At 56.0% G+C, this 14287-nt stretch overlaps 3 protein-coding genes across 3 annotated transcripts; 2 read left to right on the top strand and 1 right to left on the bottom strand.

Annotated features, from left to right (window-relative positions):
* Positions 1–491: 491 nt before the first annotated feature.
* Positions 492–3191, bottom strand: BJ171DRAFT_432028 (Bromodomain-containing protein; the record flags this gene model as incomplete). The annotated part of the gene is made up of 7 exons (XM_053107908.1): positions 492–698; positions 897–1061; positions 1386–1495; positions 1645–1680; positions 1947–2361; positions 2437–2536; positions 2665–3191. The coding sequence occupies 7 exons, from the start codon at positions 3189–3191 to the stop codon at positions 492–494; spliced, it is 1560 nt and encodes a 519-aa protein (XP_052962027.1).
* A 1154-nt stretch (positions 3192–4345) lies between these two features.
* Positions 4346–7415, top strand: BJ171DRAFT_533662 (magnesium transporter NIPA-domain-containing protein). Its single transcript, XM_053112802.1, has 7 exons — positions 4346–4601; positions 5039–5410; positions 5654–5667; positions 5796–6087; positions 6284–6402; positions 6495–6529; positions 6690–7415. Exons 1-7 carry the CDS (start codon positions 4538–4540, stop codon positions 7387–7389), a joined length of 1596 nt encoding a protein of 531 aa, XP_052962028.1. The 5' UTR covers positions 4346–4537; the 3' UTR covers positions 7390–7415.
* A 2495-nt stretch (positions 7416–9910) lies between these two features.
* Positions 9911–13228, top strand: BJ171DRAFT_573209 (WD40-repeat-containing domain protein). The gene is made up of 10 exons (XM_053113706.1): positions 9911–10265; positions 10524–10739; positions 10862–10948; positions 11117–11186; positions 11359–11471; positions 11592–11745; positions 11908–11984; positions 12223–12415; positions 12503–12569; positions 12694–13228. Exons 1-10 carry the CDS (start codon positions 10165–10167, stop codon positions 12966–12968), a joined length of 1353 nt encoding a protein of 450 aa, XP_052962029.1. The 5' UTR covers positions 9911–10164; the 3' UTR covers positions 12969–13228.
* The last annotated feature ends 1059 nt before the right edge of the window (positions 13229–14287 follow it).

The raw sequence follows: 14287 nt of genomic DNA on the forward strand, positions 1-14287 counted from the left end.
GGAGTCGAGACCGAAGTGATGTGTGGATGTGCATTCTTCGGGGGGTGGGGTCGCTCACACAGAAAGGGCGAGAGTAGTGTGATGGGTAGGTTGTTTCGGTGTTGCCGGCGCCCGTGCATGCGTTGGAGCGGAGAAAGCCAAGTATCCAAAAAAGAATGTACACGTAAGGCAAGCAAGCGAGGGGTGAGAGCGGAGGGGGGGGGTGAGGAAGGGAGAGGGGGGATGAAGCAGGGAGCTGACGGCAACGACGGCTCAGTCGCTGTTGCTACCTGAATCTGAGTCAGATCCAGAAGAGCTGGAACTTCCGCTGCTGCTTGAGGATTCATCATCAGCCCGCTTGTCTGTGGAAGGGTATCGTCAACGGAGCCGATGATCAGCAGAAAGCGCCAATCGACGAAGAGCAAAGCCGGGAACTTTGCGATGCATCATGTGCGTCAAGACAGGTGGCACCAACATATCGTCTTGAGTGCCGACGCTGTCCCTGGCACGGGTTAGGATGCGTAGCAAGCTCCGCCTGGGCTCCTACCTTGCTTTTTCTTCTTGTCGGATGACTTTTTCCCGTTCTTTGCCTTCTTGGGGGTGCGAACAGGAGCAACATCAGCAGCACCGACAGTGTTGGCTTTGACGAACTTGTAGAGCTCGTGCAGTGTCACTCTGTCGAGCGCGTCGATTTCTAGCTCGATTTCCTCTTGTCCAGGCTGGGAGGGATGCATCGATATCATGCCGCGACGAAGAGACGCGAGCCGATTGCCCGGAAGTGGTTAGTCGGGTTGCGGCAGCAGCTGCAGGCGCACTTGTCGCCATCGCCATCGCCATCGCCATCGCCATCGCCATCGCCATCGCCGCTTGTACAAGGTTCTCACAGACAGCGATTCGATCAATCAAGGATGGCATACCTCGCTGAACTGCGGCATGCCCGCTGTGATGATTTCAAAGACCTGCGGGACCTTCTCGGGGGGAAGCTGGTTGATGAGGATGCTGAGCTCGTGCTTTTGTTCGTAGCTAACTTCTGGCACGCCGTCCGAGTCGATCTTGCGTTTCTTGGAGCTCTGAGGCCGCTCCTTGCGTTCCTTCTTGGGAGCCGAGGAAAGTGGGGTACTGCCGGCTGCGCTTGGCGGGTTGGCCGCAGATGTGGGTGCTGCAGGCGCTGCAGATGCTGCAGAAGGTGCTGTAGCTCCAGCTCCGGTCGGGTTTGTGGCGGGGCGGGAGGGTGTCTTGAGAGGCTTGGGGGTTTTGGACTCAGACTTGACCTTGGTCGGCTTCGATCCAGCGGCAGGTGTCGCCAAGACGCCGTTGGTGGCGGAAGGAGCGGTGCCAACGCCGGAGCCGGTATTGCCTCCATGTAACGGGGTTGCCGGTGCCTTTGATTTGGATTTCGCATCCACCCGCTTCTTTTCCCGTCGCCGTCTCTGCATATCGCGAAGGGTATCTAATTGCGCGTTCAGGCCTGCCAGTGTCGCCTCGATATTTTTGATTTGGACGGCCAGGTTTCGATCTATTCACAGGCACATCATAGTCGTGGTATTGCCAATGTTGGTTAGGATGTCGCAAGGAAGTGAACGAGCGCGATTCGGCGATGACTCGAATCTGTTCGCTCGTCAATGCAGTCGCTGCCATTTCGCTGCACTGACGCCGGAACGCGACTACTCCACGTACCGTCCTCGTCTTCCTCTTCATCCTCTGGTATCACAGATGCCGGAACGCGGCGGACAAATTGGCGGGTTAGTTATGCCAAGCAGCCGACCAATAGCGGGGGAGGCACAAAGTAGCCAGCAATCGGAGGCTCCAAGAGAAACTGCCTCAGCATTCAGCGCAGCAGAACGAGTATCCAGTATTGCTGCTCGTCACAATACATCTCCGCCCGTTGCGCCGCCTGGCCGGCCACACGCCAATGATCGCCGCAATTCGAAGCCAATGCCGAGCCATTTATGCGGCCTACTGCCTACCTGCAGGCGGACGGTCAATCCACTTCTCCTCAAATGCGGTCTCCAGTTTCTGTGCACACCGATAGACTTCCGTGTCGGGCAAGTTGAACACGTAGCAGTTTTCGAAAATCTTGTGGATGTCAAAATAAAAGTCATCGTATCCATCGTAACTTCCTGACTCTAGCTTTTGCCTGACAGTCGAGAGATCCATGGGGTACTTGATGACGCTGAAGTAAGTCGGCACGTTCAGCTTGATGGGGTCGACAGGCTCGAGAAAGGGCCAGTTGAACTCGCTGTAGCGCTTGCCAGAGAGTTCTTTGTGAAGGTGCGTGCACCACTTGAGCTCGGCAGTCAGTGACTTTTTCGAAGCAGTCTTTTTTGGAGACATGGGAGTCTCCTTCACCGGCGTGGGGACTTCACGCCGTGGGCGCGGTTTCTCCGACTGTCATGTTCGAGGAATCACACGATATCAAAAACGAGACTCTCAAAATAAAGTTCCAATCATGACCACCGATGCTGCGGATGAACCGCAGCAAGACAGGATGCCGGGCTGGGCAAGCCACTGCTTACCGAGTGGGGCACTTCGATCTTGATTTTCTTCTCTTTGACCACTTTGAGCTAACGATGGTGGCAAATGTGATAAGAATCGCTGGTGAGCGATAGGGGGCAGCAATAGGGGCATGCGAGCTACTCGGTCACACTCCAATATTTAGCGTAGTTGGCACATGCCCAAAACAACGATGCCATGCAAAGACACTGCTGTCTGGCGGTACGACCGAGATACGTTACATCTTGAGGCAGTTTTTCAATCTGCTTGTTGAACCAGATGAGCAGCGATCTGGCCATCTGTGAGATTGCAGAGTCCTCGCCGTTGAAGGTGACGCAGTTATCGATGATCAGGTTGAAATCAGCAATGATCTGGGATGTGTTCGTGTAGCCGTTAGCGTCGATGTTTCGCAGAATGGTGGAGATGTCCATGGGGTTGGGGATGATGGTGGGATAGTGCGGAATGCCGAGGGCGATGGGATCGACAGGCTGAAGGAACGGGCCCGCATCCTTCACACGCTTCGAGATTTTGAGGACATGCGCAATGTACTTGATCTGTTCTTTGAGCAGATCTGCGGGTGTTGTAGCGGCGACAGCAGCAGTTGAGATGACACTGGCTGTGGCCGAGGGTGCAGGTGCGTTGGGGATGGCAGCCGTCGCAGATGTAGAGATGGATGTGGGCGGCGGATCCGATACAGATGTTTCCGGGACTGCAGGCATCGATGTCGGTGGACCGGATGGGTCTGGAAAGGCAGCGTGATTGGTGACAGCCGTGGGAGAAGGTTGGGTCATGACCGAGTCCATGAGTTGAATGGTGCCGGGAAACGACTGGATGGAAGGTCAATGCAGATCAGTATCGACAGTATGGGGCGCGATGTTCAAGCAGGAGCTCCAGTCCACTTCCAGAGCTGTGCACAGATGTGCATGTGAATGAACGCAAGCGACGGAGCCCGGGCATCATGGGCAAGGAAAGCAAGGAAGGGGATGTGGATGATGCTGGGGGCGGGAGAGCAAGCAGGCATGTCCCAAGGGGTGCAAGAGGATCGGAAGATGCAGGATGGACTTTTGCAAAGGACAGGTGGATGGGCAAACGGCATTGAAGAGTCGCAGGCTCCGATCAGGCGTCTGGAGACCGGAAGTAGCCTGTGCGATCAATCTGGGAAGCGATCTGTCGGGCGAGCGACCAAGGCAGAACCAAGCGACCAAGGCAGGACCAAGCGACTGCGTTGGTCGTACATCCCAGCGGCTGGGTGATGGATGGCGAACCCACCTGTGAGCGAAGAGAGGGCGGATGTGTCGGCGGGGGAGCGCTGAGAGGCCGTGCCCACAGAGCCAGTGATCGGTCAGACAGAGCGAAAGCAGATCAAAACCGATCCAAGGCCAAAGACGAAAAACGAGAGGCGACGGGAGGAGGCGAGGCAGCCCCAGCGAGAGCCGGAGCGAGCGAGCGAGGCGGCAGCGAGAAGAGGGGTCTCTTCTCGGTCATGTGAGGGCAGCGGAACTTGCAGTCCGGCCCTGGCCACAGCCGTCCAGCCGGCACAGAGCGGCTGCTCCGGTCACATCAGCAAGCAAGTATCGGGCGCTGGCACGAGCTCCCCGTTATCCAGATACACGATGGTGACGGCCGCAGGCGACGCAGACTCTTGGCTCGGCCGACTCGCCAGAGAGGGCGAGAAGGGCGGCGCTCGTCTCGCCGGACCGAGCCGAACCAAAGCAGCCACATCAATCCACACCGACTCACTCGATCCACTCCACTCACTCGATCCACTCGATCCACCCTATCCCTGCATTCGAGCCGGTGCCTCCCCCGCTCGTTGGCGCGTTTTTCTTTGCTCCACCGGCCTGCTTGTGTGCTTCTCGTTGGTCTTGCAATCCGGCCGTCTCTGAATCGAGCCCCTCCCTCTCGGCCCCTTTCGCCTCCGCCGTGCCGTATCTGGTCTCTGCCGGGCCGCATTGCCTTCCATCCAGCTCGCTCTATTCGCTTTCACTGGTCTGTCCTCGCTCCAACTCTCTGCTATCGCCCTTTCGTCGCTGTCGTCCAGCCGCCTCAATCTATCTGAATCATCATGTTCATATCAAGCGATGGTGATCAGCAAATGTACTCATATATCGGCGTGATTGTTGCAATTGGTATGTCGCCGGGGCTCGCATGGCGTGGAGAATGCAATTCAATTGCATGCGTCTCAAACCAATGGCAGCCGGGGAGGGCTGTTGGCTGATGCGTCGCTGCTCGCTGCGGTCTTGCTCTCGCGGATGCCAAGTCGTCCGGCCAGATATGCTCGTCCAAGGGCGCCTGATTCTTATTGCAATCCTTCCTGTACTGGCGCCATGTGGTGTCGCCCTTGAAAACCTGTCCATCCACTCGCCGATCCGTCTGCCCATCCTGATTCTTTCGGCCCTCGGGAATCGAATCGGACAACCTGACACACACCCTTTGGTCGGCTCTCCTGCTATGCATGCGCCAATCGACTGTTTACCCTGTATACTCGACGGGCAACGCTCTGTCGGACATATCCAATCCAATCCCGTGCTCGGCATCCTGCGATCTGATCGACGGCTTTGTCCAGTCGGCAACATCACCATCTCGATCGCACTCAATATCCAAAAGGCTGTCCACAACGAGCTTGCCCTCGCATCGCTCCCGCCATCACGGCCTGACTCGCCGCTTTCTGCCTCCAACTCATGTCGGCGCTCTGCTGCGAGACAGTCATCTTCTCATCTGCACGCTCCAGGCTCACCCATCTCGGTTTGCGCGACGTTCCCGAATCGCGACGATGTCACGACACCGCTACTTGCTTCGTCTGGAGACGACTCGTACACCGCTCAGCCTTACTGGAAAAACAAGTACTGGTGGTTCGGCCAGCTTCTCATGTCGGTCGGCGAGCTCGGCAATTTCATGGCATATGGCTTTGCCCCGACCGTGCTGGTCTCTCCCCTTGGTGAGTGATGATCGTTCAGTCCAGCTCAAGCCTCCATGCCTTCGTTCACTCCGGCTGCTTGTCTGCGGCCAGGCGCATGATCGCAAGTTCTGCTCTTGATCAATTGACCTGAGCTTCCTTTCCGAAGCTGTTGGCCAGTAGATACCTTCTGCATTCAGGAGACTCACCGTGATCTGTCTTCTCCTCCACGGCGTGCCAATGCTCGTCATGCTCCCTCCAACGATGCTTGATCGCCATGCTCAGGAACGGTCGCTCTGGTAAGCATCAACGATCGGATATCGGTCCAACCGGTCCCTCTCCGCTTGTCGTGCAGTCCACCCCCGACTGTTCTGGACGCACCTTTGCCACACCCAATCCACTCACCCCTTGCTCTGTGTTTTCCCAGATCAGCAACGCCATCATTGCTCCCATCTTCCTGCACGAAGAATCGCGACGTCGGGACGGAGTCGGCATCTTTTTCGCCTTTGTGGGGACCGTCATCATTGTCATTGTCTCCTCTCAGACGACCGAGCCCGTGCTGACGCCGGATGATATCGCCTCCGCCTTGCGGCAGTTTCAGTTCATGGTCTACATGGCTGTGACGCTCTCGCTGTCGTTCCTGATGGCGCACCTGTCCAACCTGCAGACCTTTGGTGGGCGGTACATCATGGTAGATCTCTCCATGGTTGCGATATACGGTGGGTGTCGCCTCGATGGTGTTTGCTGCGCCTCCGTCATATCCATTTATGTCTCGCGCTCGTATTTCCCGGCGTCGTATCCTCCACGACCATCTTTGGATCCTCAGCCACTTGGCGAAATCCTCGACACTCGCTTGCTCATGCTGTATCGCCGTGATCGGGCCATGGTTTCTGATCGACTCCCGCTTGTTTGCAGGCGGATACACTGTGATGGCCACCAAGGCGTTGTCGAGCCTGCTGAATCTTGGGTTGATCGCCATCATTCAGTTCTCAATCACTTACTGGATCCTGCTGATCTTGGTTGTGACATGCGTGGTGAGGCATCTATCCAGCAAAAGTGTCTCCACACGCATCCACCAATCCCCTTGCAGAGTGTCCTTGAGCTCATATCCATGCCTTTCCAACAGGTTCAAATCACATATTTGAACAAGTCTCTGGCCCGGTATGTAGCAACAGCTGCGTCTGCAGTTGTATCGAGAGCGACGGCGACCACTACATCTCGGACGGCTGCGCCTGCTCAATGTATCGCCTTCTTCGGCATGCTCCTCGAGTCTCTGACACGCCTGTTCTTGGTGCCCTTGGGCTCATCTGCCACTGTTCAGATTCGAGTCCGTCCAGGTCCTGCCAACCAACTTTGTCATGTTCACAACATCGTCCATCATCGGCTCCTCGGTTCTTTTCAACGACCTCGCCCACACCAGCCTTTACTCGCTCCTTGGGGTCGCTTTCATGTTCCTTGGAGTGTGGCTGATCACGGGCGAACGCCGTCATAGCGGGGACATCGACTCGCCCACAGAATCGATTTCTTCGTCCATCTTGACCGATGAAGAGGTGGCGCGCGAATCGCAGGTATCCGGCCCGCTCAGCAGCCCCTCAGCCTTCTCAAAGCCTCTGCCGCGATCACATGCGCTCTCCAACACCGTGCGGTCGCACCATTCGGACGATTCGACAGAGGAGGAGGTTCTCTTCGATTCTCCCGCGGCCGGGCCTGCTCGGGCCTTCCCGAAGAAGATCCAGATCCCACCTCCAAGCCCCGCGACGGCAACCTCGTACCGCCGCGCATCCCTCACAGAGCGTGATCTTGAATCAGCGCCTGTCCTCAACGAAGCTCGCCACAGCCTCAAGAACTTTGCCGATGCCGTCTGCTTGCTCTCTGGGGCAATTTCGCCGACGGCGGCCACCTTGCAGAGCGGTCCGCATCGATACAGTCTCCAGCACAAGCGGAGTGAGGCCAGCTTGAGGAATTCCGTTGGCTCCTCGCATGTACATCCAAGCCACGACCACGGCCACGGCCACGAGTGATGCTTGAGATATCCCTGCCGCAAGCAAAGGACGGGCACGGGCCGAGCACTCGCACCCGCCCCGTCTAACGACTTTCTGGACCGAGCCGCTGTTATTGCCGCCCCATGGCTGTCCCGTGTCGCTTCTCCCGCTTTCTCTCTACTACGTCCCGTCTCCTGAGACTATTGTCTGCGAGATCTCTCCATCTAGATTGCTGCCACTGCTCCCGATGATCTTGCATTTGCTCCAGCCTCTGTATTTGTAGCCTTGCAACAGCTCGCTCTCGCTGTCGTCCATCGTCTCCGCGCCATTTCTCGACACTGGAACCCCGCACTCTCCCTCCTCATTGTCCCGCTTCGCATCCTAGACCCACCATCTCAATGTTATGCTGTCGCCACTGCAGCTTTCGATAACACCGCGAGGTGCCTGGACGGTTCATATCGCATGCGTTGCGCTCCAAATATTTGCCTCAGGCAGCTGTGCTCCCGGCTCTCTCCCATGAACACGACCGTATCGCTTCGTCCGCCGTCACCGCTCTATCAGACGCTGCCGGCCATCTTGATCATCCCTCTGTCTTTGATTCGCCGACGACCACTCACGATGCTTGCTCAGGTCGCACAGATCGTTCTGGTTCGAGCCAGGCTGGAGCGCAGCCACGCGTGTCACGTGGAAAGTCGCGACGAAAAAACCAGCGACCGAGAAGGGCGTCCTCGGTCCACGACGAGCCAGGAGACTTGGACGATCTTCACCCAGAGGATCGGCCAAGACAGGGCTCTGGTGTTAGAAGTGGTGCAACGCCTGCATTGCGTGTGTCAGTGTGGTGCATTCGATGTAATCGGCTGCGCGGACAAAGATTTCCTTGGTGGTCCTTGGCGACGGCACGCCCTCGTCCATCCCTCGCTGTCCGAGAGGGCACCGAGAGCGCTCTGTTCTCGGTGTTGTCGGGATCGGGTTTGCAACGAGCATCTGACACAATGAAAAAAATTCTTGTTAAAAAATGAGCGAGAACGAAAAAACGCGCTCTCGGAGCCACCTCGGTCGGCGAGAAGAGCAGTCTCTGGCGAGAGACCCCCGAGGGAAGGCGAGAAGCCTCTCGCCGTCACACACACACACTTTGCACAAGGGAGTCAAACACCTCCCATCGACCATCCCAAGAGGGATGGCAACCCCGAAGTGGACTGCCCAGAATATGGGCGACCCGGCATCCACTGTCGAAATACTCAAGGAACAGTGCGAGATACTTACAGTCAATCCAGAAATAAACGGGACACTTTCCCCTTCCTGGCTTCAGATGTCTGAAGCCCGTTGACTGACTTGTAGGCCCAGCGGGTAGGCCGTGAAATTGTTTCCCGTCCTGGTTGGCAATCGCTTTGTTTTGGTTGGTTTGGGAAGCACAGTCTTGAATACACCCGGTCGATCTCCTGTGGCGATGATCGACTGGCATACCGAGATCATGTTCCGTGAGGCATTGATGTCTCGATCCCACAGCGTATGGCAGCTTGCACAGCTCCGGACAAAGTGTGGTTTCTCGATATCAAGATGCTCGACCTTCTCGAGTCGCTTGGCTTCCCGACAATGTGAGCACACCTGGGATGTGTTGAACTCGTTCACCGAGCACACATGGATCTTGGAGACGGATCGGTCTGGTGGTCGTCTCTGGTGGTGGTGGAACTGCTCAAAGTACTTGGCAAACCTGAGTCTCCGTGGGCTGGATGCATATCCCTTCCCTTGCTTCCAGGAGGCATTCCCAAAGGCAATCACCACTTCGGTCTCCTTTGGTGCCTGGTCGATGACTCGCTTGCACATCTCGTGGACGGTGCGCTGTCGCTTGCCGTAGAGATCGAGTCGCTTGAATCGCCGTCGCCGGGTCAGGCTGAAGTACAGCTGTTTGTCCAGCATGTCTCCATCGAACACATGGCGAATGTATTGCAGGAAGGGGGCTATCCCGGGGATCTTGGGACTTGGTGTGGTGCTCATCCATTCCTGCAGACCAAGGGCCTTGTGGGTGCTCTGGATCCACTTGGTCGCCTGGGTGGTGTCTTTCGCTTGCGGGGAGCCATCTGGCGAGAAAATAGCGACGATGGCTGGTTCTGCCCTTGGGGAAGAAAAATTCTCCTCAAAACCAGCGCATTTTGGGCTGGCAGAGATACTGCACAGTGGCGTCCTTGATTCAGATCCAGAAACGCATCGCTCGCTCAATCAGTCGTGGGAAGACATCTTGTCAAGGTGAGTCTTGCCTGATAGCCAAACGATCATGTCATCTCGCTGACACACAGCCACGCTTGACTAGGCTTCCAACCAGAGAGATTCAGATGGTGGTGGTTCTTGTCCGCAATCGGAGTGGAGCTTCCAACAATGATACAATTGGTCATTCCTCCACACCAATTGCCCACCACCACCGTCAATCGGCTCAAGGTGATACCAAATGCCGTCAACCGACCATGGCCGGATTCCAACTTTTGCTGCGCCACATACAACGTGACTTTCAGGTGACCGAGATGAGCATCTGATCTGCAACGGGCATCCGATCTGCAACGGATCGTGATCGTGATCTGCAACGGATCGTGATCTACACCAGGTCCCGGCCAGCTTGAAGCTCCGTAGCAAGCGACCCGCTCCCGTCACTGTCGATCGCTCCCAGTCCGTCCGACACCTCCTTCCGGAATATTGTCCGCGATCGTGCCTCAACAGCACAGGCCGATTCTCCTCCGATAACAATCAACATCCCAGCCCCAAGGCGACCCACTCCAAGTCGACATCGCCCACGTCCCGCTGACCTTTCGTAGCTTTGATAAAATGAGCCCAACCAAGCTTCCCTTCCACAAGATCGTCCATCACCCAAGCCAGCCGTTCTTGCTGCTGTGCTATGGAAACAAATTTGACATTGTCTCGACCGAGTGAGTATCAGGAGAGTGCAGAGTCCCAGGATTGTGTCGATGCGGGAGCAGTCGCCGATAACGATCTCTCATGACGGAAGTTACGTCGCTCGGCTTGACTGCATTGTTTTGCGGGTCGCATCAGATGGAGCGGTCGTTGGTTTTCCAGCCTGCAGTGCACGGCTACCTTCGATCACTCGATCCTGTCAGCTTCCGTGGCCAGCAACCCGTCATGCAGGCTTATGCCGCTGGTTTCTCTCAACCCACATGTTTCAATAGCTCTGGCTCTATCCGAGCTGCCCCACAGTCCCGATTCGGGCCGACGACGTCCAGCCCAACCACTCTGTCCAAGACCCATCCCATACCCGACCACCTCTTTGCCAAGGACGACATCCGTGTCGCTGCCTTCCACACGGACCGGCTCGTCACCGGCGGCGACGAAAAGTCCCTGTCGATCTGGAATACCGATACATGGGAGGTCCTGGACAATTCGAGGCAAGTGTCAAAGCGAGCACACCGAGCACCAACACAATTCCCGCAGCCTGGGCTTGCGAGCTCAGATCTGATCTCTCATGCGATCTCGCGCTTTGCCTTCCCCGAAACGATGACGTGAACAGGCAGTTTGTCAAGCGCCCCAACGCCGTCACGTTCTCCAAGGACGGTAGCTATGTTCTTGGCGGTGATAAGGCCGGTGATGTCTACAGGTACTATACCGAGCGATGTCGCATTTCTCGGCTCACAAACCCGAGTCGATCCAGTCGGAGATGACACCGATGAAATTCGATGGGAAGCCCGGCTCGGCTCGGCTCGTCGCTCCACGCCCAACGGAGCGCAGAGCGATTTCCGCTGACACTCTTGGTAATTTTGCTCAGTTTCCACACCCACGAGACCAGCGAGAAGCGGAGCTTGCTTCTGGGCCATGTATCGATCATTCTTGACTTGGTACGCTTTGTTTCTCTACTGTACCCCACATCGAGTCGATCTACCGGCTGATCCTTCAACTTGACATGTGCTGCAGCGATCAATATGCCTTTGGTGGATCGACTGACCTTGCATGGAGCTAATCTAACGACGCGATCGTTCGACTCTCGTATTTGTCACGGCGGGGTTCCAGGCGCTTTCTCCCTGTGGCAAGTATATCATCACTGCCGATCGAGACGAGAAGATCCGCGTCACTCATTATCCACACAGCTACGACATACAGTCCTTCTGTCTGGGACACAACGAGTACGAGTCACATGCAGTCCAGCATCCCACATATATTCCCGCGGACACTATCCAAGCATGGACCCGTTCGACATCTGCCTGACATCTGCCTGACACTTTTGTGAACCGATTCATCATCAGATTCGTATCCACTATCGCTATTCCCGCATGGGCGCCCAAGACGCTCCTGTCTGGCGGCGGCGATCCTTATCTGATTGCCTGGAACTACGTCCACGGGGAGCAGCTCTACACAGTCGATCTGCGTGCTCCTTTAGCTCGGGCAGACGAGAACATGGTAAGCATCGCCTCTGTAGCCCACTGGGTTTACTGCATGCTTGGACGAGGAGAGCGATGAATTATTAAATGCAGAATGCGACCGATTCCGCCAAGGGAATCTGTTGAGTCGGTCAATGTGCGCATCGCATCCAAACTAAGACATGCACTTTTTGACTTTCAGGACGCTACCGCCGACTTGACCGTGCTGGCTATCCGCACCTGCCCCAAAACACACCACATCGCTGTTTTGATCGAGAAGTACGACTGCTTGTTTGACCCACGTCGCCTTTCGCTGGATGTTGACGTGGCTGATTTGAGCATGGCTGATTTGAGTATGGCTGATTCGAGCATGGCTGATTTGAGCATGGCTGATTTGAGCATGGTGCACCATCAGCTAGTTGTCGTTGGAGGCTCGGCGTAGCCACAGCTCATATTTGTTGCCGCGCTGACGTCTGATCCGCCGCACTTGTCATCTCTCCTTTGCTGGCGGACGCAGGCAAAAGCATGTTCTGATCTTTGACGGCAAGAACGCGGCGGCCGGCATCACCCTCAACACGATCATTCCGATCGATGTCGACGCACTCGATATCGTCTTTGATCACTCCGGACACCTCTGGATCTCAAAGTCACCCTTGAACAATCCGAGTGGACGGCTCATTGACATCGCACGATGCTCTGCTGAGGGAGTGGTAAGCACGCCTTCCATCTCCCCCATTCGCCATGCTTCCATAATAGCACCGTCCCGTAACCAACCATCGCGATTCTTGCATCTGCAGCTCCAAGCCCCCGTGCCTGACGATCCGTTGACAATCAAGATCAACCGTGTCAGCGTCCATCCCACTGGTGAGCATTTGTTCCGGTATCTCGGGCTCTTCTCACGCTTCCACTGTGTCAAGTCCCGAGCCGATGCGGTTTCGTCTGCTTTGATACTTCGTTCTAACGTCATAACTCGTTCTCGTCTTCCCAGTCGAGAATGAGGCCGAGCTCGATCTTTATCCCATCTCACAGCACCGCAAGAGCATCATATCGGGACTCAAGCAGGGCCGTCCCAAGCCACCTCCAGTGAAGCGTACTCGCCTGGCCGATTCTCTGCCTGGCGGATCCAGTGGCAGCCCCGAGAGAAAGAAAGTCAGTCGAGGCGGTCAGCGTGCTCGAGCAGCAAAGCTGGTCAAGCAGTCGCAGGATCAGCAACACGAGCCGACCGAGGAAGAAAATGATGGAGTGGCTGAGGGCGACGAGTAGAACGGCTTCCTGGAGAGTGTCTGGATAGAGCCCTTCCTCTTGCATGTTTCATCCACTCCATGCCTCCTCTTCGTGCGCTCACATTGTAAGGTTGTATTTGAGGTGTACATTCGATCGCTCGACAGTACCACTTCCGGTTCTTGCTATCGCGGCTTTGCAACCTATTACTCCACCGCCACGGTGCATTATCAGCTCGAGGGCTCAATACATTTGCGTGCGAGATTGGCGCTCTCGTCATCCTCGCCAAGTGATATCATGCGAATGAGCTTGGACTCAGCCTGTTGGCAATATCGCATCGGCTGATGTGAGCCCACACCGATTCCGTGAGCTGCCGGCCATTGAGCTCCCCGCTCCCTCCAGCAACTTGGTGGATCCCATTGGCGCAATTGGCCTCGAGGACTGCCAATCTTGATTGGCGAGCAGGGACAGGGTATTGGAGCAAACAGTGCTGCAATCCTGTCGTCTTCACACTGGTGATTGCAAATGAGGTTGAGCTTGCACAACTCTGTGGCTGCCAATGGATGTGATTGGCAGGGGGCTGACGCAACAGATCCCATCTTGACAATGCACAGTTGCTGGTCCGATCATACTCAATCTTACCCGACTACCCAAAGCATGTCGACTCATACACAGTTCCTCTGGGTAATACCGCAAGGTCTGCATATCACGGGAATGGTCGTGGAGAAAATCCCCGCAAAAGCGCTGGAGGCTCCCTTCTGACACGTTCGCAGCAACGTTGAACGACGGCATAAACTCGGCCCGATTTGAATTGGCTTGGGCCCACACAGGACTTGCTGGCGGATAACCGCATGCCGTTGCTCTCACCTTTTCCAACGCCATAACCCAAGAGCCCGAACCACTTAGTTTGAAGAGAGCTTGTACAATCGATTCGTCCATCAGTCGCGCATAGGTAGGGGATATTCGAGATGGTCCGATGCATCGAGACATGGCGATACGCGTGGTTGTTGTACGTCCGTGAGAGAGATGAACAAGAGCAATCTCGTCTCGAATCGAAGGAGAGTGAGAATCATGAGACGCGAGGGCGATGGAGAGACAACTAAAATCTGAAGTTGGTCGGCGTTTCCATATCCACAGCAAAGGCCAACAGATTCCAAAGCCCCGACCGCAGATACAGGACGTCCATGTCTCAGTCAATCGAGCCATCAAAGTCTTTATCAGCGAGCTCATCGCCAAAGTCTCCACGATCCTTTCGACCTGCAAAAAATGGGGACTCGCGATCGATTATCTCCTTTGGTATGCTCCAAGAGGAAATGCAGGTCCCAGACACAAATCCGACAGCGTCAAGCACGACCGCAACC

Source organism: Polychytrium aggregatum (genome assembly GCF_025602895.1).
Source record: "Polychytrium aggregatum strain JEL109 chromosome Unknown BJ171scaffold_91, whole genome shotgun sequence".
Classification (NCBI taxonomy): Eukaryota; Fungi; Chytridiomycota; class Chytridiomycetes; order Polychytriales; genus Polychytrium; species Polychytrium aggregatum.

Bases quoted from the DNA above. Each gene is read 5' to 3' on its own strand.
- BJ171DRAFT_533662 (XM_053112802.1), top strand. From the start codon at position 4,538: ATGTTCATATCAAGCGATGGTGATCAGCAAATGTACTCATATATCGGC. The intron at 6,088-6,283 runs GTGGGTGTCGCC...GCTTGTTTGCAG, and splicing joins CTCCATGGTTGCGATATACG to GCGGATACACTGTGATGGCC. The intron at 6,530-6,689 runs GTATGTAGCAAC...GCCACTGTTCAG, and splicing joins TTGAACAAGTCTCTGGCCCG to ATTCGAGTCCGTCCAGGTCC.
- BJ171DRAFT_573209 (XM_053113706.1), top strand. From the start codon at position 10,165: ATGAGCCCAACCAAGCTTCCCTTCCACAAGATCGTCCATCACCCAAGC. The intron at 10,266-10,523 runs GTGAGTATCAGG...ATGTTTCAATAG, and splicing joins TTTGACATTGTCTCGACCGA to CTCTGGCTCTATCCGAGCTG. The intron at 11,746-11,907 runs GTAAGCATCGCC...TTTGACTTTCAG, and splicing joins CTCGGGCAGACGAGAACATG to GACGCTACCGCCGACTTGAC.